The sequence below is a fragment of the Gymnoscopelus braueri genome (genome assembly GCF_963280865.1).
Source record: "Gymnoscopelus braueri genome assembly, chromosome: 4".
Lineage (NCBI taxonomy): Eukaryota > Metazoa > Chordata > Actinopteri > Myctophiformes > Myctophidae > Gymnoscopelus > Gymnoscopelus braueri.
Genome location: NC_137605.1, coordinates 29,728,778 through 29,748,512, shown reverse-complemented (window position 1 = coordinate 29,748,512; position 19,735 = coordinate 29,728,778). Strand labels below are relative to the sequence as shown.

At 40.3% G+C, this 19,735-nt stretch overlaps 1 protein-coding gene across 1 annotated transcript in view; it reads right to left on the bottom strand.

Annotated features, from left to right (window-relative positions):
- Positions 1 to 5,826: 5,826 nt before the first annotated feature.
- The window catches only part of sv2a (synaptic vesicle glycoprotein 2A), a gene marked incomplete at its 5' end in the record, with an annotated part of 22,510 nt that continues 8,601 nt past the window's right edge, over positions 5,827 to 19,735 (bottom strand). Inside the window, 11 exons of the mRNA XM_080426897.1 lie at positions 5,827 to 6,023; positions 7,308 to 7,467; positions 7,909 to 8,115; positions 10,063 to 10,196; positions 11,110 to 11,274; positions 12,628 to 12,716; positions 13,738 to 13,845; positions 14,410 to 14,499; positions 15,005 to 15,138; positions 15,597 to 15,748; positions 17,613 to 17,793. Of these exons, the coding sequence (XP_080283023.1) occupies positions 5,840 to 6,023; positions 7,308 to 7,467; positions 7,909 to 8,115; positions 10,063 to 10,196; positions 11,110 to 11,274; positions 12,628 to 12,716; positions 13,738 to 13,845; positions 14,410 to 14,499; positions 15,005 to 15,138; positions 15,597 to 15,748; positions 17,613 to 17,793 (1,604 nt within the window). The 3' untranslated portion in view covers positions 5,827 to 5,839. The remainder of the gene's footprint in view (positions 6,024 to 7,307; positions 7,468 to 7,908; positions 8,116 to 10,062; positions 10,197 to 11,109; positions 11,275 to 12,627; positions 12,717 to 13,737; positions 13,846 to 14,409; positions 14,500 to 15,004; positions 15,139 to 15,596; positions 15,749 to 17,612; positions 17,794 to 19,735) is intronic.

Sequence of the window (19,735 nt, the reverse complement as noted above, 5' to 3'; positions counted from 1 at the left end):
GGCTATTTTCACAATATTTATCTGTGGAACCGAGACAAACAAAATGTAATGCCTCAACTCCTACATTCCAAGTGCTTGTCAGGATGGGGGGTCCTCAGTTCAAATATGATTATTTTCGGGGGTCGCGGCCTGAAAAGGTTGAGAACCCCTCCTTATCCCGAGGTAGTTCCGTATGCTAAATTTGTATTCCTAGGACCAAGGAAGGTACGGAGGGCCAAACATGGGGCCAAAGTTGCAATATAAAATAAAAAAATGAAATAATAAATAAATAAATGTAGAAATAAAAGTGCAGGTTAATTTGAAAATAAATAAATATGCACAGAAATAAATAAAGAAATGTATTTATGTATGTGACAAATAATATTTGTATTCATTATTTCAAAATGTATTTATTTCCCTATATAATATCTATTAATTTAGCACCAAATGCCATGGAGAAACTTTACTATTGCAAGTAAGGGGGACAAAATACTGTCCGGGGGCTGCTGAAATAGCGCTACATCAGTGGCGAAATGCGACGGCAACACCATTCACTTCATCACCCCGCTGATGAGACGATCGGAGGGGGTCCGGGGGCACCAAACGTGGTCATAGAGGCACCACAAAGGGTTAATCCTGCCCTGCCTGTACACTGTACCATTCTCTCTTGGTGTACACCGTCCACACAAGCATAGTCAGCACCATAATCGGTACCATAGTCAGCACTAGCCTGGTAAACCCTCCCTCCGGAAATCTCAATTCCATTTCATTTCACTCCTGAAATGAAATGGAATTGAGATTTCCGGAGGGAGGGTTTACCAGGCTAAGTCAGCACCATAGTCAGCACTATAGTAATTAGCCATAGTCAGCACCATAGTCAGCACCAAAGTCATTAACCATAGTCATCAGTATAGCCAGAACTATAGTCAGCACCATAGTCGTTAACCATAGTCAGCACCATGGCCAATAGCCATTCACAGCACTATAGTCATTAACCATAGTCAGCAGATAGTTATTAACCATAGTCAGCACCAAAGTCAGCACCATAGTCAGAAGCATAGGCATTACCCATAGTCAGCAGTATAGTCAGCACCATAGTCATTACCCATAGTCATCACCATGGTCATTAATCATAGTCAGCACCATAGTCATTAAACATATCATTAATAACCACAGTCAGCACTATTGTCAGTACCATAGCTGCTGGCCATGTTTTGGACAAATAGCCTGTGGGTCCCTAAGTAGGATATGAGGCCCTCAACAGCTAAAGCTACAGACGGCTTGTGGCCTTTAGGTCATGATGACCACCACTGTCTATTTTGAAGTCGTAGTCAATCTGCTACAAATTTGCGTTGGCATACGTTTCTGTTGGTTCTAAAAAACTGTATAAATGACAGAAGCACGGTTAAGTTTTTATTCTTTATTCTTCATGTTTCTTTGTTATCCATTGCAATTCTAAAAGGTCATTTGCACAACAGAGTGCAACCCCCATCATAAATCAACAATGAGAAAATATAAGAAAAAAAATCTCAGACACCTTAAAATAGAATTTACGTTGAAACATTTAGCCTAACTATAATTTTCATAACCAGTATTTAACATTGATGTATTTACTTATATTCCATTCTCATTTACAAAATACACAAAATCAAAGACAACATACAGTATTGTTCATTTACAGTTTTTTTTTTCCTTTTTATATACGGTATGCATGGTTCCACAAACTGTTTCTATACTTACATACAAACAACTACAGTCTCTACAGCACAGTACAATGACAAATGTGATAGATTCATTGTTACATTTAATTAATGGCAACGCAATCTTATTGACAAAAGCCTCAGGACCTAGCGTTGTTTTATAGAACATGTGAATGTTACATGTTCAGCCCTGTTTATTAAACCAACACTCAGTAGTTCGACCGACAAGGCCAGCATATAATGTGCTTAGATTCCCAATAGCTTTAAGGGAGAGAAAGAGACAATACACAAAGACTTATTGCTTTGTTAACTTTTTGCACTCACAATTTACTGTTGCTCCGGCAACAGGTAAGTTAATAATAATGATACAAAAAACCCTGTAACAGAAGCTAAGATATGTACGTATTTACTAGAGACCATCTTGATTTGACAAAGCCTAAACCGACTCACTGAGATTTGATAGATAGGTTAGCATTTTTGCCACATTCCATGTCAAACTATGCAACAAATATCTTGACATCGTTGTTTAGAATTTCATAGGTGATACTGAATGACATACAAACAGGACATGGAGTGACACATTAGGAACATGCTGTAGTGCAGAGGTTTCAGTTTTTCCCAAATGATTTAGATTTCCAGTCTATTAATGTGCTTTTAAGAGGACATCTGGACAAAGTTGCTGTCTTTCTCACTGCTGGCCACAGGCTTCCTAAGTCAGTTCAGACAAACTGACTGTACTGTAGCATTATTTTCATTGGGTCAAAGGGCACAAGGATATTATTATTATTATATTATTAGTTATTTAATAGTTAATTTTATTTACATATGTTCATATCTTGATCAGAGACTTGATGATGCAATGTGTAAACTTAAGACATACAAAATATTTGGCAATAAGTAATGAGAGATGGTACTCATGGCACACTCAGATAATGGGGTCACCTTCTCAGATGTTAAATTTAGAATCTCTACAGTATGTTCACAACTGCATGCATATTCATGATCTTTTCATTTGGTAGCGTTTGGTCTTTGTGCTCTTGCTAAATGTTCAAATTGATTCTCAATAAGCCGCTAGCAAAGCTGCATCAGGATGTGTCATTAAGAATACAAGGCATTTTATAACTGTGCATGTACAACTATGTACATTTAGTGCAGTGGGTTAGTCTCAATAACTGTCTCGAGTCTACATATGGCTGCTATCCTACAAAATGGCAGTTTGGACAAAAAATAATTAATTTAATCTGTAACATTGTCTTTCATTGTATGTTGATTTTTGTACCATGCAATTGTGAACATATTACTATTGGCTGATAGGCTGCATTAAAGGGGCATGTGACAATATTCTCCCCTAACACTCTGTGCTGTTACCAGTAGATACATTGTATACATGTATTCTCAGCCCTTGGCAGTGTGTTCTCTACAATTGATCTCATGTGTCATATAGCATATAGTACATATCTAAAATAAACATATGCCCCATTATACAAAGTATCACCTTCACCATAAAATGCATCATTAGCAGAATCATCCTCTGCACTTATCCTCACTGTTCAATGTGTGTTATAATAATCACCATAATCAGGGGAAATGTTAAGAATTGTAATTACAGCACCCTACTCTTTATGTTCTGGGAGAATTTTGTCCGTTCTTTGTTTGATCGTTATCATATTGGAATTTGTCTCTAATCTTTAAGACTTTCCTGAACATTGGATCAATAATGTAGCTTAAATATATACATATAACATTGTCACTCAAATTAAAATACTTTGCACCTAATATAAAATGGCAAAATCAACATAAAACTTCTGTATTGCACACAGTTTCAATATTGCACAAACAAAGAAGCACACTCACATCAATATAAACATTCATTTGAAACACAAAAAAATGGATAGCGATGTCAGCATCTAAAGTTATATGTAATCTCTTTTACATTTTGCACCTTGACCAACCACCAGAGATTAAAAACATAGCCATCCTATTACATTGAGACTGTTTTGTCTCTTTTTGTTCCATTTTGATTAGTTACTTTTACCCTCACACATTTCATATCTATTTAGATTTTTCCTATGTCTATGATGTAAATATACTGATATTTTGAGACCATTTGAGACAACATCTTAACAGAGATTATATTTAACATCATAGGAATTGTTTTAGGTGTCACCAACTTGAGCAGATGATACTTAAGTAAGAGCTGTGGTTAAAACAATACCAAATAAAAAATGCAATCCTTGAATATCAGAAGAATAACATCAGATCTGATGTTTGAACACATTTAAGCTGTGCTTTAAAACATAATTTATACTTCACTGTTCAACCGCGTTGCTTGACAAAAATGATGTATTTTCAACTGGAAAAGGTGTTTACGTATCTATCCTTTTTGTCAAGCGAATGGAAGAATAACTTAAGCCTAAGAGTGTGATGAGGTTCATTAACCTTCATGGTGTTTCTGTGCAGAATTAAAGGCTGCAAAATATATTTTGTAGGGCAGAATTTTCAAATATGATGGATCTGAAAATGGGCTGATTGATAGTGAAATGCACCACATCTAAATGTTTATATGTTATACTCTCAATCTCATAATTTCATAAATTTACATACATACTTTGTTACATGCATATTGCATAACACTCTCAAAAACACAATTTCTAAGAGAAAAAAACATACTGTAAGTCTGCGAGGATACGTAATGTAAAGGCATTTCTTACGACAGGATGTATGACTCAAAAATATTGATTGAACAGCATGGGATTTTTTCAGCAAGTCAGGGATGTTGGGGACATTCACACTGGCAAACAGTTGTGCTTTAAATGTGAAAGTTTAGCACAAACAAACTGTGTTTCATCTTTAAATAAGAATGGCAAACTATTGCCTGATTTATTCTTAGTTCTACATTGAGGAAAGAGCAGATCTACAAGCTCACAACACACACGTTGCATGCTGTTGTGAGCTTGTAGATATTGATATGACATTATACTGTTGTCAGTGCGTGACACGATGCACAACCAAGTATAAATTAGTTATAGACAGGGCAGCAAAAATGTCACCTTTGTCCAATCCATTGATTGACTTGCATGATGAATGTCAAGATGAATGGAAACAATGTTTTAAAGGGAAAAGAGCTCAATAGAACATTCACATTCAAACAATAATAAAAGCAAACCCGGAATGTTCTATAATCTATAAAATGGCAGTAAGTCTGTACATAAACACAAGACCTTGAGAGACAAACAATGAGGAGAGGTCTTGGTTTGAAGAGAAAGCCAAGAGAGGACGTCTTGGTTTTACCCCGTGACATCAAAAATGCTTCAAATCAAGATGTTGCATTTTTGAGAAAAGTTGTACAGTTACAATGTATTGAAGACTTGAGAGGTGAGTTGAATTGCTCAGAAGAACTGTAGTCACTACAACACATTCTGAAGCAAATGGCTAGTGGAGTCTATTTGCATGGCTCATTATCAAGGGTCCCCATCCCCTAACCTCTAACCCCAGATGCACACATATTGGGAAAACTGGTTCCAGATTTACTTTCCTTTTATCTCTGTGTAAAAGGGAAAGGAAATATACACTTGTCTCAGTCTCTCACACACACACGCACACGCACACGCACGCACACACACACACACACACACACACACACACACACACACACACACACACACACACACACACACACACACACACACACACACAGTAATTTATATCTGTATTTACAATACCAACAGTGTACTAACAAGCATCTCTGATTTGGCCAGTCTTCCTTCACTCAATTGACTAAAGACGTATTCAGTCATCCTTAGGTGCTTTACCACTCCACCAATCATGAAAGTATCGGTGGTGTATCTACACAGTGAAATCCTCGATTTTAATTGAACTCTGAGTGTACAAATGTTATTTTGTACACTCTTGGAGTTACACATGGATAAATTAACACTGAGGATTTTACTGTGTATTTTATTTCTAATTCCAATCAATAGACAATCGAGAATATTTACATTTTAAGGGATCTGTGAACCACCTACTTATTAACTCCTGCCAACGAATTTCACACCATTTCAAAGGGAGGGGGTTAGAGAGTAGGGTTTGGTGGGCTCTTGGGCTGCTTGTTCACAGTGTGGCTACTGTAACTCGTCTGCCCACTTATGGGTGGTGCCACACTATGCCAGCACCTGTCCCCGCGTCTCCGGTAGTTTGAGAGCCAGGGCGCTGCCCACTGCCAGCGCCCCTGAGGCGAAAAGGATGGGCACAGCCTTGGTGATTCCCACAAAGGACGTGAAGATGCTAATCCCCAACACAGCCGCCAACTTACAGAGGGCATTTAGGAAACCAAATGCAGTGCACCTGAGGAGAGAGAGAGAGAGAGAGAGAGAGAGAGAGAGAGAGAGACAGACAGACAGACAGACAGACAGACAGACAGACAGACAGACAGACAGACAGACAGACAGACAGACAGACAGACAGACAGACAGACAGACAGACAGACAGACAGACAGACAGACAGACAGACAGACAGACAGACAGACAGACAGACAGACAGACAGACACAGACAGAGGGGGGGGGGGGTTAGTTCCACAGAGCTAAAGAATATAAAAGGCGAATCACTCCACAACTGCTGTATAATCCAATCATAAAACATGATCAGTTGCTACAGATATTGTTGTTGTTGTTGTTGTTGTTGTTGCTTCCCCTGATATGTTTTCCTTTGCTGTGACTTCAGTTGTGTAGTTAGGTTGGTGGAGTGGGAGGTGGAGTCTAGGGGGTGTACCATTACAGTATGTGTCTTCTGCTTTAAAATCATCATTAAAATCAATCAATCATCAACATTTGAAATAAAACGAACGAATGAATCTTGTTCACCTTTACATAATGCACACAACACTGCAGGAACTCTATTTGTCCAGTGGGTGGAGCTACATATTGAAGGATCAAATACAACATCAGCTTCCCTACTGATGTATGCAGAATGTGTTAGTATTTCTGGTTTTTATAGAAACATTTTAGAATTATAAAAAAAAAATATATATATATATATATTAAGTTCCATTTTCAATCAGCCCATTAAACAAAGTAGGCTACAACATTCCCTCCTATTAATGTCAACAAAAGAAATCACATGAAGCATGTCATGTTTCAGCCAGAGAGTGGCAGAAATGAGTCTCCATGGACATGCTTAACACCTCGGGTGATGTCACTACCATTTGCTCTACATCTCATATCCAACCAATCATTACGGGGGAACACCACTTTTTACGTCACATGCCAATTCTACATGCTTGCATGACCACTGCATGACCACAATTCCTCTGTCCCCCTCCTCCGTGTCACAGAGATTTTGATACCTAACGCAGTGATTCTCAACGTTTATACATTTCAAGGACCCTCGTTTGATATGCATTAGGCCACGGAGATATGATTTTTACGATTTTTATATATTGGCCTGGGCCCCGATCTACACTGTGAAATCTGTGTCAATTTAAATCTCAGAGTGTAAAAATGGAACTAAATGGAACCATTTGGTTCATAACTATCAATCATTTACTGTACCTGGGGGCCCCCTGGAACCCCCTCAAGGATTCCTGGGGGTCCCCGGACTCCACATTGAGAACCACATCCCTAATGCATACCTCTTGTCAGAGGGGTAGAGCTCAACAGTCAGGACATCCAGTGCATTCCAGGAGGCGATGCTAATGCCCCCAAACAGGCAGAGCAGGGCGATCATGGCTGACTCGCTGTTGCCGAACGACAGGAAGAAACAGCTGACGCAGGAGATCACACTAGAGCCCGCTGGACAGAAGAGGAGAGACAAGACAGAAAGAGGGTTGGACAAACGGATCGATGGGGAGAAGGGAAGTAAAAATGATCTCTAGTTATTTCACCAACCGATTGGTTGAGCAGTAGAGAAAAAAGAAAAGTAAAACAACCATACTATAGATTGACAGAAACACTGTACACAAGTCCAGTCTTGATGCAAATACTTTGCATTTTGAGTGTCAGGATTACGCAATGATCAGAAGGTGCTATGCATTTGTTGACAATGTTGTAGAAATTGATTGACTTAGTGATCATCGTGATCATTTTGATTGTTAGGTTCTTTTGCACGGGTTGTGTTATGAGAAATGCTCTTACTGTAATTGGGGTTGCGCATTCGTTTTTCTCATCCAAGTGATTGAGAAAAACTGTAAGATGGTTCCCATCTGAATAAAACACGCCCAGCCCTCTTATTACCCAGCATCCTCAGCCGTCCAATCTTGTCCATGAGCAGCGCTGAGACGATGTTGCCCGGTAACACAGCCAAAGTGCCCAGGAAGCTGACGAAGTACACCATGTAGGCATTGTTGTCGTCACTGACATCGGTGAGAAGGCAGCCTTCCTTGTTGTGCAGGAAGGTACTGTTGATGAGTCGACTGTTAACGAGCCTGTACTTGAACAGATCTGTGGAGGGAGAGTGACAGAGAGAGAGAGAGAGGGAGAGGTGGGAGCAGAGGAGAGTGTATGGGAGACAGGTGGAGAGGGAGTAGAGAGAGGTGGTGAGTGGGGAGACACAATGATGGGAATGGTGGGAGGGAGGGAGGAGAGGAAGTGAGAGCGGAGAAAGAATGATGGCAGCGAGAGCAAGGGAAGAAAGGAGAGACAGATAGTAAGAGAGAGTTAAGTGACATTGAGAACTGTGGAACTTGAGATTGAGTGGAGATTAGATAGTTGCCAAGGTAGACAGAACAGACACTGATTGTGATGAGCTCAGTAAAGTGAAGGATAACGATACATTGCAATTTAATCTAGAGCCTATTTAAAAAGTGACGACATGATGGCCGAATGGTTAGGGCGCAGGCATACCACATATAGGCTCTAATTTCTGACACAGCAAGTCCCCGGCGCGGTTCAACTCCTGGGCTGGACGGACTATTTGCTGCATGTCACTCCCCTACTCTCTCTCTCCCAGTTCCTTGTCTCTCTCTACTGTGTGTCTATCAATAAAGGCTAGAAAAGCAACAACAACATAAAGTTGACACTTAAACCCTATTATGCTTAGTTGACCGGGGTCCCCCTGGGCTCTATATTTGGTCCATTCCTGTTTTCTCTCTACACCATTTCTTGTCATAGTGCTTGTAGATCTGCTGGGCCAAATCTTTGCCCCAGAATAGGGACGCTATAATCTAAAAATGACTATGTATCACTTATCGATGAATACTAGTACCTTCATGTTGCCTTGCACACCTGCACTTTGCACTACATTTAACCGAAATTTGCCGTGCCTGTGTGGTTAGTTCCCACCATTCTTCACTGTAAATAAACACTATAGCAACTATCTGGCACACCCTAGTTATGACTGGGAAGTCCAAAGAATGATTAAGCCATAACGGTAGAATGACTCAAATGCAAATTGTAATAAGGAGCTCCTGCCTGGCATTGATAGCAGCTGCCTGCGAGTGATTGCTGAACTGGATACAAACAACAGCAAAAGCCTGGGCAGGCTTATTATTATTATTATTATACTGTGTGTGTAAAATTTGTCATCTTCTTCATTACGATTTGGGTGAGAAACATAAATCATATGGTTCGAGATGAATGAACACTCTGCAGTTTTATGGCTGCAATACTGCAGGATTGGGCTTGGGTTTCAAGGAAACATTAATTTGCAAGGCTACATTTGGTATAAAGCTAGTGAGTGAGATACAGAGAGTTAGTGAGCCATTTTGTTTACAATGAAACTCTAATGAAATTACACAGGATTAAGTGGATACATTTTAAACAAATGCAAATCCCTTTCCTGTCATGTTTTTTTCCTTGGGAGTTTTTCCTGTCCTGTGAGTCTAAAAAGACAGGGGATGTCATTTTGTTTTCTTTGTTAAACATGGGGCTGCAAAGCCCTTTGAGACTGTAACAGTGATTAAGGGCTATACAAATAAATGAGACTTGACTTGACACACACACACACACACACACACACACACACACACACACACACACACACACACACACACACACACACACACACACACACACAGACACAGACACAGACACACGTACACACACACACACACACACACACACACACACACACACACACACACACACACAGTTATTCCTTGTTACAATTGGACAACAATGTCTACAAATTATGAAGACTTTTATTCTAACCCAACGAAACATCACCAAAACAACAAACGTATTTTTCTATGTATTTTTCTCTAAATAAAGCAGATAACTTACTGTATGTGTGCATGAGCCCGTATAGGTGCTTAAGTTCATGTGATTTTGCACAGTAAAATCCATTTAAATTAACAGTGAGGATTGTTTGCGTGCGTGCGTGCGTGCGTGCGTGCGTGCGTGCGTGCGTGCGTGTGCGTGTGTGTGTGCGTGCGTGCGTGCAAAACCAACCTGTGTTGTAGAAGAGAGTGGCAATGAAGGTGCAGTTCTTGAAGAAGGTGTTGCTGGATGTGATGTCCTCAAAGTAGCACTCCTCAAACAACGAGTCCTCAAACACCATGGACTTCATCTTTAGATTCATAAACCTATGGGAGAGGACAGGAATGGTGGAGCAGGAGATAAGTAAGGATGTAGAACAGAGGAAATGGAGAGAGGGTGAAGGATAGAGGTAAGATAGATAGGGATAGATAAGTGGGCAAGGAGACAGAGAAAAGTGGGCATTGTTAGAGACAGCTTTCCAGATCTGACATGTCAGCAGCAGAAGCTATGAACACATCAACAACATTATTAGGTCAAACGTTACATTAGTTAATGAGTTTGAGTTGTAAATTACTTGTTAAATGTCTGTTAATTATTTATAACTATGCCTTATAAATATTTAATATATCATGAACACACAATAGTCAACTACTTACAAATGTTGTTACCAATTATTTTACCAGAGGTTTTGAGACACTGTTTAAAAAATGTTTACATCATATCAGACGTCAGTTTGCACACCAGGAAGGAACACAGTTTAGCACATACTAATCACATGCTAATCTCTCGACACCATTGCCCTAAACATGTAGTGTTGTTGTTAGTAGGAATAAACATAGAAGCACCCGGGAGGAAGTGGACTAAGAAAGGGAGGAGCCAAACCAAGTTCCTGTTTCTACACAAAAAAGGGGGTGGCGTCCCCCAGAGGCAAAAACAAACATATTTTGTGTTCCCAGATTGATCACATACAAATGTGATGACTGTATAACACATGCTTGTAAGGAATAACAATTCATAAAGGCTGAAACATACTGTAACACACACACACACACACACACACACACACACACACACACACGAGCGCGCACGCGCAAACAAACGCGTGTGCAAACAGAGTACACATAAGCAAACAGACATGACAAACAACTCATCCCCACTTACAAAGGTAGTATGTAATTAATCAGCTAAACATACCATTATTCTCTATGGCAACACAAACAAAGGAACACAGCCACTTACTTATCATTGAAGTATTCTCCCTGGCGATGCACCTGGTTCTCCAGTGTGAAGTTGAATGTGACATGCTCTACTTTTTCCTTCATGAAGACTTTGGTGCGACTCTGGTACTCCTCCTTCTGAATGTACTTGATCATGTCAGGGAACCACACTGTCAGGCCGTAGTAGCTAGGGGGACAGACATGGATTATTATATCACACAGTAAATCTGGGTATTTTCTGGGTGCAACTAACCAGCTACAGTATCAATAATAATAGTCTGGGTTAATGCCTAGTTTATACTCTGTAGTACGATGGTGCCGCTCGCCAAAAAGAAGGCAATCGTGCTTGAAAATCAGTTACTTTCTGCAAGAGACACAAGAGTGGGATGAGGTATAAATTAATCTTAAACTTAAATTATTAGTTCTCATCTGCTTACTCCAATTTCACAATGAACTCAACATAACTAAGTTCTATATTTGGCCGCTGACCCCCCCCCCCCCAGTGCCAGGGACCCTCATACAAGATTTGTGCTAGATCGGCTATGTTTAAATAGCCGATGTACTGTACATAGGGTTAAAGTGCTTAAACTGATTTTTATGCGATATTTTGCTGGGGACCCTGTGGAACCCCATCAAGGACCAATCAAGTTCAGCACACAGTGCTTGCACTGATTGGTCAGATACTGTAGTATCAGCAATTGGGGTATTCAGCTGTCACCCTATCAACCCCTCACCCAGGGCAAATAAAGACTAGGTACTGTAGATGTAATCTTGCAAACCGCTGCACTGATCACGGTCAAACTTTTCGTCCACGCAGCCAGTAGTCCAAGGAAGTCCTCCACGTCATGGTGGTGGCGATATACCAACCCGCTTTATATTTTGGCCTATAACTCTTGAAGCGGAGATTGTAGTCATGGATCATGATGTAGCTCCCCATATAGGGCACACCCATTCCACCTAACTAGATTTTCCTCTATTTTGTTCAAAACACAGTTTTCGCTTTTTGTCCAAAACTCCCACAAATAGTACACATTATCTCCATGTGATATGAAGTAAAAAATGTCATATTCCATTCCGATTCCGAGTTTACTGAGACCCATTATACGGGTGCCACAAATGCTACAAATGTCATTGTTTGTTTAAACATGATTTATTTTACCCCCACCATATTAGACACGTAATCTTTGAGTATCAAATAAATATATATATTTGTGATTGATGTTTGTTTGGCTTTCAAATTTAGTGAAAGGAGCCTATTTCTTACAAAAAACGCTGGATATCATGAATTTAACATTCAATCAACCCCAAATTGGAATCGCATGTTGAGGGACCTCTATAGAGCGCACATCCAAAAAGCACTTTCACTTGCCCACAAATGTGCAAAGTTGCACCGTATGTCGTGGAAATACTATTTACATCCGCAGCTTCCTCGAGTCCTGACGGCTCCAACCAATGACTTACATTTAGGAAGATTGTAAAACACTATTATATTTTCTAATGGTTTTTACATCTAGCGAATTAAGGCTTCTTTCTGTCTTACCTGAAAGACATGGAGAACCAGACAGCCATCAACATGTAGGTGGTACGACGATACTCAGGAGAAAAGACAGTCAGGAAGTTACTCCAAACCTGGAAGACACAAGACAAAAGTGTGTCAGAACATCAGTAAACAGATACGAGACAGACAGAGCTCTCTCAGCAACAAGAAATAAACAAAAAGTCCTAGAATCCCTTTCTCAGTCCACCGTAAACATACTGAGAAATCCTCAGCAGCCTACCACACACTGCATGTTTAACAGACAGCAGCTAGGAGCAACAGTATAAGACATAAATCACACAGTCACTGTGTAGACAAACTGATACCACACTGAAGAATAATCTACCCAGGGCATGGGCAGACAAATTAAAACACTCCAGAGTTCATTGCTCCCACAGTTCAACTCATCATTCATGGAATGGTGTCATTATAGTATCCTCCCATTTCTGCCTGCTATAAAGCCTTTCTGCACATGTTGCAGTAAGTGTACAAGTCTATTATAAAAGGTAGCATACTGGTGGTCTGGCATGTTGAGCCCATTGACTATATGACTTTGGATTCTGTTCATTTCAGTATGTTGTGAAAATCAACAGTATAGAAGCTCGCTTGATACAGGTAGGTAATCCAATACATTAAATATCAATGTGCGTACATTTTTTGTCAAGGTTTTGTTAGCATTGTATTTAATGCAAGTTTTATGTGTATTGATTTGAAAGGTCTAGTCTGTTTATGTACAATATTTGGCTCAAACTGTAAGAAAACAATGGCATATATTGAAGCTGGTATCAGACTTTAATTCTCAAAAAGGTATTTGGCAAATGCTTTAAATTTCTCTAAACAATTATACAAAATAGAGAATATGAATTTAATTAAATCTGATCGACTTGGGTATCATCAGAAAACAGATCTGCTTATCATTGTGGCAACAATTCCACATAATTATATATTTTTAAAAATAACTATCTATGTGAGAAATATCTGCAAGTCCATCCGCTGCAAATCAATCCGCCGCTCCCCACATACAGTGTCACACAACGAAGTATAAATCGACGTTACACTCTCCAATGTAAATAAAGCAACAACAACACAGAGAACACTTGACATATACACCACCTGATGGAAAAGAGTACTGAGTTTCATCCTCCACTTGTGGTGCCAGCTGGTACCTTCTCCCATGTCCACCAGCTCATCCATCGGCTTCACTGTCTTGATGGTGGTCACCTGAAAACATACGTGATCATTCAATCTCAGTGCATTGTGTACAGATGATTCAAAATGTCCTACTTTTGTCTTATAAAGTTAGTAAATACAGTTCTATGCCATAAAAGTCTGATATCGTTATTGTATTATTATTTATATTATTATTATTAAATGTATACAGTATGGATGTTACTTTCTGCTTGCAAGATTAATATTAAAACTGATATGATATGATATGTAAAATTAGACAAGAATGAACACAAGAGCTATTTAAGAAAGTCTGATAATAATTGCTCATTCAAAATGCATAGTGCATATAGTAGTGTTCTATTCCATGTTAAAACAGCTTCAAGCTGCATAGCGGCACTGAATCATTAACTTTGCCTTCAGATTTCTCTGACAGCCAAGTGGTGTTCACTTATGAACGAAGAATGATGCTCAGCATAAAAGACTGCACAGCAAGGGTAATCTACTGTATAGTCCCACGATAACACACAAATTCCCTAAAAAAAAATTATGACATACAAACTTACATACAAGTTTATAAAGTGTGATGGAAAGTGATTGTTCAGCGTGACTACTTACAGAGAACACCCTCTCGGGGTAGCCTTTGGCCCTCATGTTGGTGTCATGCACCTGCTTCAGAATCATCCATGCCTCATCGTGCTTCCCGTTCTATAAAACACAGGCATTGCTATTAGCTCCACCATGAATATATTAGTCGGAACTCATTAAGTTGCAGACATAAGTCTCTCAGCAGGGAGAGTGAAGGATACACAGAAGGGGGGTGATGCAGACACACAACAGCAACTCTGAAAGTCAAGTACAATTTTAGCACCTCTCTACTTAAAATGTACCAGTAGCCTATGTTCCTGTCAGTGTGAACAAAGACAGAGTGACAAGATTACCATTGTTACGACTTAATAGAAGGATTTGTCTTCTGTGGGGTGGAGTATAAGATCATGATGGTATAATTTCTGTAAGAAACTCTGATGAAGGTCCAGAGGGGCCGTAACGTCCATGCTTGAATAAAATTGAAGCCACTGCGCAAGAGCATTGTGCAGGACTTTTCTTGGTGAATATTTCTTCATGAATGGTCATTAGACCTCGATCCTGTGTACTGGCAAATGCTTTTTCAACAATGTCTCCTTAATATAGCAGTGCATTTTAACATGCTGACCTCCAGGTAGAAGCGAGGACTCTCAGGCATGGTGGTGAGAGCACAGATGGCTGCCACAGAAGGGAAGGCACACACCAACACAAAGACACGCCAGCTGTGAAACTGGTAGGCTGAACCCATCTGGAAACTCCACCCTGCGCAGTGGGAGAGAGGGACCATTTTAGGGAACATTTGCATTTTAATTTTGGGCATTTAGGCATTTAAGTTGGTCTGTTTTGCCTGCCAACCATAATTTTTTAGCTCTTATTCTATTCGACAAATGCAATTTGGCTGCAATTTCGCGATGGCTGGTAGAATAATGAAGGAAGCCTGTGGAATTTTGGAATAGAGTTCTTAACATGCCAGCCTTTTTTTTTACAGAACCCGAGGCTTGGCTCTGCCCGGCTAATTAGCATAATTGTTTGGCCCGGCCCGGCCCGGCCCGAAAACGTCGGGTCGGGTGGGGTCGGGTTCGGCCAGAATTTGAGAACTCTATGTTGAGTTGCTGGCCAATTGATCGTATTTACCAGGGCAGACATTTTGAAGTAAGAATATGAACAAAAAACGAAAAGGCCAAATTGTGAATAATGGTCAATGGTGGACCATTTCTCACCGTAGTGTGGGATGATAGCCCAGGCCATGGCTGAGGCGTAGATGCCACCAATCATCCAGAACATGCAGAGCCAACTCAGGTGTTCTCCTCGTTTCTCCTGGGCCAGGAACTCTGAGTAGTAGGAGAAAACGATGGGGATGGAGCCACCGATGCTGAAGAGAGGGAGCAGGGAGTGGACAAAAAATAGAGGGAGGGAGGGAGGGAGGGAGGGAGGGAGGGAGGGGGAGAGACAGAAAGGAGGAATTCAAGAGGTAAGAGAAAGTGGTCAATGGTATACTCAACAAATACAGAACAGTCCAAGCAGAATTAACCCATTCAACCCGGGAACGCATCTGTGTCATTTTAGATTTCTTTGGCTATTCAAAAATAGCAGATATACAAGTTCATAGAGCGGCACGAGTGCCACGCTATGAGCTTGTAGATCTGCTATTTTTGAAAAATCGTGAACATTTTTGCAAATCTTTGAATATATATATATTTAAAGCAAACATTTGTAACTGTCAAATGTCTCAACAAATGTCTTAATTTTTCTGAAAAACTATTGTTGCTATATCAGTGGTGCTCAAACGTATCCTTGTCAAGGACCCCCACAATTACATGTTTTTGGCCGCCGATCCTCATCAAAATATGTTGTTCCAGGGACCCCCCAGAAGCAAAGATTTGAGTTAAAAATGTTGTTTAAAAAAAACGATGTATTCAACACAAAATGTTCAAGATCTTTCAAAAATAGCAGATCTACAAGCTCGTAGCGCGAGCTTGTAAATCTGCTATTTTTGAATAGCACTTGCCCTAGCCTTGACGACCTTGCAGGATTATGCAAAGGCTAAAATGTAACTTAGATAGCATGTTATGTAGTCACATGCCAGGTCATTGTTGACCTGGCATCCTACAGTGTATAGTTTCAATGTAGGCTGATGATAGGTTCTTGGTTTACATATGTATTAGTTATTATTAGATTATTGGTTTACTTATGTATTACTTTATTATTAGATTACTATTTATATGCATTTGATGTATTATTGATGTATTATGATGTATTATCTTGTGTCCTTGCTTACTAAGTCGCTCTGGATTAAGAGCGTCTGCTAAATGCCTAAAACTGTAAACTGTAAACTGTGAATAGCCAAAGTATAAAAATAATGGTCATAGCTAAAATCTAAAATGACACAGATGCGTTTCCGGATTGAATGGGTTAAGCGGGAAAGACAGCATCACAATTTGTACTTTCTGTATACGGAAAACATCAGAATTACTTGAACATACACAGGTCAGTACACAGAGACATACTGTAGACCAGCAAAACAAAGAAATAAAACAATTGAAAAAAAAAAACAGATCAGACGGATAGCAGGGAAGCAAATTATTAGAAAGAAGAATCTAGAAAAGAGAGTAACATAAGAGAGCGACAAGCAGCCTATTCAAACTCTATAATGCCACTAATTATCTCCCGGAAAATATCAGAATTGCTCATTATGGATGATACTGTCGGTACACATTCCGTCAAAACAGCTTGTACCTGTGCAATTCACTGCAAGAATCACGTTTTGTCCGGGAGCTTCGCCACTAACCAGGTAGCTATATCGATGCTAATTGGTGAATGTTTTACAACTACAATGGAGAGGCCTCAGCACGTATTTCATCCAAATAACTTGTAACCAGCTCTAGGGTATTGTAGTCAAAAAGAGACTCCTGGAGACGTATCACGCGGTACACTGAATTTGGAGCATTTGCAGTTTCTGCAGATTATTTCTAGCGGTGGAAGGCAGAGGTATTCCCCCAGGGGTACAGAGGGGGAAAGAAGTTAAGTATCATACAACAGAGACCTAGACAGTAGACACTACTGCTAACGCAGTACAGGATTACACAAGGGTTCCCAAACCTTTTAGCTCGAAACCCAAAAGAGAAATGTGATGTCTCCTCGGGACCCAAACTAGAGAAAATAGCCCATCTACAAGCTTGTAGACGTAGCGCCCAATCAAGGCAAACTCCCATGTACCAATGTGTGTTTTCCCTTACCCGACACCGGAGAGCAGACGACAGAACAGGAAGGAACTGTAGCCCTGGACAAAGGAGGAGAAAAAGGCAGCAACGGCATTGATGGAGAGCGAGATGAGGAGAGTCTGGCGTCGGCCAATTCGGTCAGCCAGGCCGCCCCACACGAAGGCCCCGACCATCATCCCAAGGTAGACAATCAGCCCTGGGGGAAGAAGAAAGGACGAGAAGGATGTAACTCTTGCGTGAAAAGGAGACACAGCAAAAGGAAGGAATACAACAAGTGAAAGGAAGCATGTTTAATAAAGGCCTGACAGAGGGGGAATGGGGTTGTCCAACTTGTCCATATACCCAGAAAATAAGTTTTAAAGGGCAGAAGCATGGAAATATAGCGGGAGGAAATTGTGAGGAAGGGAGAGAGCCAAACAATGATAACAATAATGAGTTATTATGCAGCATCAGTAAACTCATTTATATTTCACTTTGCCCCACTCCCAATCTCTTTCGATCTTCACTGTCTAATGAGTGACTCATTTGGAAACCTTATTGGAATCACAGAGAAATAATGGGAGAAAAAGAAAAGAGACAGATTGGACAGAGGGAGGAAGGTATTGAGAGAGAGTGAGAAATCAGGTTTCTCATAATTTCAAAGATGGGCTGGTGTGATCAAACCTTAAATAATGACTTGATTCTTTTTCTACATTTATCTTCATCCATCACAGAAACTTCCTTGTCAGCATCATCATTTTATGTCCTTGTTATGATGTCAAGGCCAGACAAATTGTCTTCTCCCGTCAGGAAATCCTTGGCACTAAGGACAGATTGGCAGATAACGGAAACAAACAGCACCTCTGTCAACCCTGGCTCATGATGTGAGGCGCCAATATGACTCACAACAACACACTGAACCTTGCCAACCTCTACGTCTGCCTCTCTCTATTTTTTCCTCCCTCTCCCTTTCAACACTGATGTCCCCCTGCAGGTTGCTCTCTTGCAATCAGCATCCCATGGACTTTCTGTCAGCAGCATTCACTCTCACTGAGCATCCTGCACTGACACAGCTTATGGGTGAGAGATCACTGTGAATAATAACTATAGAGGGGAAAGGGCGAGAGCTCACTGCTTGATCGTGACATCTGTTTGAACACCGTTGCACCCTTTTGGGAGAGATTTCATTTTGACTTGGTATAGATAGATAGTGTGATAGTTTGTACTGAATGTTACATGTTAAGATATACAATTATACAGTATTCAGTATTCATTTTCACTCAGACGACACAAATACAAAGTGTGGGGACATCTTTCTCCACACTGAACCATCAAGGAGCTGAAGGGCAGCCATTTTGTGCCACAACACTCACAAGCAGTGTTAAAACAACAACAGTAATCACAGCAGAACAGCTGAGCTGTGATTACAGCAAATGACAAAAGAGCATCCTTGACTATAACAATATTGTTAAAATGGTGCAGTATTGGTCTAGCCAGATAAGACCATGTGGACTCATTCACACCGTCAAATAAACAGCAAGGCTTCCCACAATGGCTTAAAAGAGATCTGTTGGATCAACAAGGCTAATCTATCATACACTCTAACAAGCTCACTGGCTGGATGACTGAATTGGATGGGGATCGAGCATTAGTGTGATTTAAAATACAGCTGGGAGTAAAAAAGGGGAACATCTATCTGTAAAGTCACAAAATCTGACCGAACTTTGGTGCTGACCGATTCACCTCAAATATGGCGTGTGTCCCATATACCTGTGTGCCGAAAAACCTGACTATCTGTATCTGTCTGTCCACGGGTCTGTGGAGGACACACTGAATCTCTGTGTCTGTGATGGGGTGTAGGCATTGGCCTACTACCTGATGGGTCAATCCAACCCATCGGCTTCACGGATTGGCCGAGCTTTGTGTCACAATTGTGCCACTGCACCAATATAAGTGGTGGTGCACATTGCACAATAGAACTGTGTACTTGTGTATGGGTTTGCTGATTATTCTCTGTGTAACTCACTGTCTGTCTGAAGCTTAATTTGTACTTCATTGCATAACTGTGTCGCTCATTGGAAAGAACGGATTTTTAAGTGAGGAATAAGTTCTCAGTGAGGCACTGTTGTATGATGAAATATAAATTAGGCTTAACACAC